General features: G+C 51.0%; 1 protein-coding gene across 1 annotated transcript; it reads right to left on the bottom strand.

The window, feature by feature from the left end:
• Positions 1-3,611, bottom strand: LOC102857607 (60S ribosomal protein L18a-like). The gene is made up of 5 exons (XM_006898309.1): positions 3,546-3,611; positions 1,271-1,450; positions 733-862; positions 197-306; positions 1-93 (listed from the first exon to the last, which is right to left on the bottom strand). The coding sequence occupies exons 1-5, from the start codon at positions 3,609-3,611 to the stop codon at positions 1-3; spliced, it is 579 nt and encodes a 192-aa protein (XP_006898371.1).
• Between the last annotated feature and the right edge of the window lie 451 nt (positions 3,612-4,062).

Consider the following 4,062-nt stretch of genomic DNA (forward strand, 5'->3'; position numbering starts at 1 on the left):
CTAGAAGAAGGTGTTGGGCCGCTTGGTGGTGAACCGTGGCTTGTGCTGGCGACGCAGGACCCGGTGGGGCAGTGGGAACTTGATCTTGGAGTCCTGGAGGAAGAGGGGTAGGTGGGGTTAAGTGGTCAGCTGGAGGTCTCGGAAGCCCTTCCCAGGCCACCGAAGCATGGCTACTCTGCGGGGCCCCAACACTCACATGGAACTGCTTGACTGCAGGTCGGCGGCACTTGTTGGCTGCGATCTCCTCCACCTTCATGATCTGGATAGAGTGGGCCCTGGCACGATGCCGAGCGCCCATGTCGCGGTCTGCAGGGAAAGCAAGCACAATCCTCCTACCATATACTGTGCAGTCCCAAGTGACCCCACAAGGTCTAAGCACTGGCCACTAGGAGTGTAGAACTTCCTTATTCACTTCGAGGGGCACAGCACAGCCCCTAAAAGGCGACAAAGTCCACATGCTATATGCACCACCATTTAAACCACTGCTACAACAAACAGTGGCTCTAGGGTTTGGGTGCAAATGTGGAGGCCCAGGGTTCTAGCCTCCAGGTGGGAGGCAGATGGCAAGGACTCCCAACTGTACAGGGGCTTAGTAGAAACAACCATCATCCCTGACAAGACTGTGGCCGGTTCCAGAAGCCTGGGTATCCTCTTCAAATCTATCTCCTCTCTCCTGACAGCTCCCTGCATCTGATCTGCCCAGGTCTTAGGGTGTAAGGCAAAGGTACTTACAGCACTGGGTGACAGCTCCTGCGGTGGTCAGGTCACGGTATTCCCGGTACATGTTGTGGGTCCCACTGCGGGAGTCGTAGCGCAGCCAGATGCCAAAGTTCTTCACACGCAAGGGGGTCTTCTCAAACACCTGCAAGGACAAGAGTAGAGATAAGGGGGCAGCCAGGGGCCTCTGCTCTCACCATACCACCTCCTGACAGCTAAGGTTCCAGAGCCCTTCCCTAGGCAACTCCCTTGGTTAGGGACTGGTCCTCAGAAGAGTGGTTATCTGTTGAGCAGCCAGGTGAGAGGGTCACTCCTGGGCCTCCCTTTCTGCATGAAATTTGGAGATCCAGCTACTTCCCAGGGAGAGTCACTGTCTCAGCAAATGCCACACCACAAACCCCTCCCTTCCTCAGCTGCACACATCCCAAGGTTCAAACTTTCTCACATTTCCTAGATGGAGAAGGAACTTTAACTCTCAGGGACTCTGGCTGCTGCCCCCCACCCCCTTAGCCAGAACTGTGCTCTAATGCCCCTGCTATGCTCCCCATCATACCTGTCCACAGTATACAATTTCCCCAGAAGACTTCTTCATCTTCTTCAGCTGTGACACAAAGTACCAGAAGCGGGACTTGGCAACAACATGATTGGGGGCAAAGATGCGCATGCGGTAAAGTGGTGGAGTCCGACACTTGGGGGTGGGCAGGCAGCGCCCCACCACTTTGTACTCACGAAGCTGGGAGGCAGAGGCAGGGGATGAGACTCGACTCCAGAACCCACAAGAGTAGCAAAAAATACACATACATGTCCCAGCCTAGAGGTTTACCCCAGGGCCTCCATGAGGACGTCAGATAAATGGGGGCCGGAGGAGGAATGAACAGATAGGAACCCTCTTCCTCTAATACTATCTTGTTGGGAAAGATGCACAGAATTTTTCTACACAGTTCAACACTACCCTCCCTCATCTTTGATGCACTTCAATAACACAAAGCATGAAAGTGAAATAAAGGCATACAAAAAAAGAGGATCCCTTTTGGGTTTCATGTCTAAAAGGGATGCTTAATCCCAAGAACAATAATCCCTATCTATTAAGAAACCTTTAATCCTCGCCTCTTCCATTTAGATACAATGTGACCTGAAGTATCCTTAAGAGGGTCAGAAAATTATATTAAGTGCTGGAATATTAGTGAAATACTGACAGTTTGAATCCACCCAAAAGAACTTCTGAAAACATAGGAAAATACTCTGAATTAACTGTCACGCTCTTCAAAAAGCTCACAGCCATAAAGTCCTGTGAACAGTCAAACTGTATGGCTGTGAACACGGGATCCACGACAACCCCGGGCACGTTGCAGCTCGCTGGGTTGACAACTTCCAGCTCCAAAGGCAATCTCTGGGGTTCAAACCAGCAACGCTCCCAATTTAAAAGAGTCAGCGATGAAGGCGTTCTGGTAAAACTCAAATCCAATTCGCGCATGGCAGCAGCAGTAAAATGTCACACTCATAAATGATCAGCCAGATTATTATTAATAACAATAATAAAAACAAGCGCAAACATCTCAGCCGCACTTCCAGGTCTGGACCTGACCCATTGGTCTCTTCTCCCTACAGTCGCTGTACTTCTAGATGATTCCTCCCCCATGGGGCCCGCTTTACAGGTAGGGAAACTGAGGCACAGAGGCCTCAAGATGTGAAAGCACGGCAGGCTCCTTGGACGCCACGATCCCCGAGTCCAGCCTGGGCCACCCAGAAAGGCCTCCCCACGCGGTGCCGCCATGATGGCTGGGCTCTGCGGACCGCGGCGCGCGCCTGCGGGGAGCCCAGGAAAGCCCGAGTGCACCAACTTGGTTTGCAACACCTCCCACAACCCCTGAATCAGGGAGCACACCAACCCTAACCCCTCTGTTCCCAACTTACTGTTCCCGAAGCCTTCATTGCGACCTCTCTGCGCTCGCCACGACCCGAAAAAGGAAATAGTTACCTCGCGCAAGCTCTCTCCAATATTTTCCTGCAGGAAGTTCCGCCCTCCCCAAACAGCACGCCCATTGGCTCCTTGGCCCATCCAGATTCACTCTTTCATTGGCTCCGGGTCCACGCACTCACAGGCTTGCCTCTATGTGAGGCGAGACCACATCTCCCAAGAGGCAGTGCGGCGAGCCCCTTGCAGTCCAGCAGGAACCGTAGTGGGGCTTTTGCTCACGGGGCATGCTAGGAGTTGTAGGCACTCTGAAAGGGCTTGAAGTTCCACTCCTGTTGCACCCTGAATGTTACTTGGGGTTTGGGGCTCTGAAAAGAGCGTGTAAAGATGAGAACCCATACTGTCTCCCTACCTAGAGCCTCTTCTCTTGGGAAATGTCATATTGTTGTAGTGTGCAGTCTTTCGGAACCGACTCATAGCTGACCTTCCAATAGGTTTTCAGAAATAAAAAACCGTCTGGAAGAGACTGACAATTTTTCTCCCATGGAGCGGCTAGGGGATTCGAACCACTTGTCTTTCTTTTGGCAGTAAGCCACCTTACCCACTAGTCCATCATACTTAGGGAGATCCATATCATGGCTCAGAAAGTTATCGGTAAAATGAGCCTAATATCTGTCAGTCGCTTTCTCTCAGACAAGTTACAAGAATTGAACGAAAACGCCCATGTAAATGCTGATTTGTGTTTCATTGTTGTTATGTGCCGTCGAGTCGCTTGTGACTCATAGCGACCCTATGTACAACAGCTCTAAACTCTCATATTCCATGTTCCAATCACTAGTGTCTGCTTACAACTCTTCCTCTTCCTTTGTATTTCCATACTCAATTGCCCTTCCTGTCATTCCACGTTAGCTACCTTAAACTTGCCACTCTCATAGAGGCCCTCCCCCAAAGGAATGATTGTTGCCTGGGCCTGCTCCATCCCCGTAATCAGTTGCAGATGGACTCCTTGTGACCCATAGGGGTTTTTTATTGGCTGATTTTGGGAAGCAGATCGTCAGGCTTAATGGATTTCTTCCTAGTCTTGGTCTGAAAGCACCGCTAAAATCGATTCGACATCATAGCAATACACTGGCTTACACTGATGGATTGGTGATGGCTGTTCTCCAGGCATACTGTGCAGAAATGTACCCCAGGTCTTCCTCATGGAAGGCAAGAATCCCGCCAAAGAACTGTCCTGTATTTCTGTTTCATAGCAGCTAGCATTCTAACCCGACCCATCTGTTTCCTGTTCAGTGGGGCATGGGGGGGTGGGGGTGGGGGCAGGGGACAGATCACAATCTCACAGGCAGTCAATTGTGACTCATTATTGTTAGGTGTCAGGAGCCAAGTACAGTGACCCTGGGAACAGTTAACCTGAAACTTGCTCTATC

This window comes from Elephantulus edwardii, unplaced genomic scaffold (assembly GCF_000299155.1).
Source record: "Elephantulus edwardii isolate Elephantulus edwardi_28Jun2011 unplaced genomic scaffold, EleEdw1.0 scaffold00226, whole genome shotgun sequence".
Classification (NCBI taxonomy): Eukaryota; Metazoa; Chordata; class Mammalia; order Macroscelidea; family Macroscelididae; genus Elephantulus; species Elephantulus edwardii.

Excerpts from the sequence above, each read along its gene's own strand:
- LOC102857607 (XM_006898309.1), bottom strand. The coding sequence starts at position 3,611 with ATGGAGCAGGCCCAGGCAACAATCATTCCTTTGGGGGAGGGCCTCTAT. Across the intron at positions 1,451-3,545 it reads ATGAGAGTGGCAAGTTTAAG|CTTCGTGAGTACAAAGTGGT; the intron begins GTAGCTAACGTG and ends TCTGCCTCCCAG. Across the intron at positions 94-196 it reads CTGCAGTCAAGCAGTTCCAT|GACTCCAAGATCAAGTTCCC; the intron begins GTGAGTGTTGGG and ends CTCTTCCTCCAG.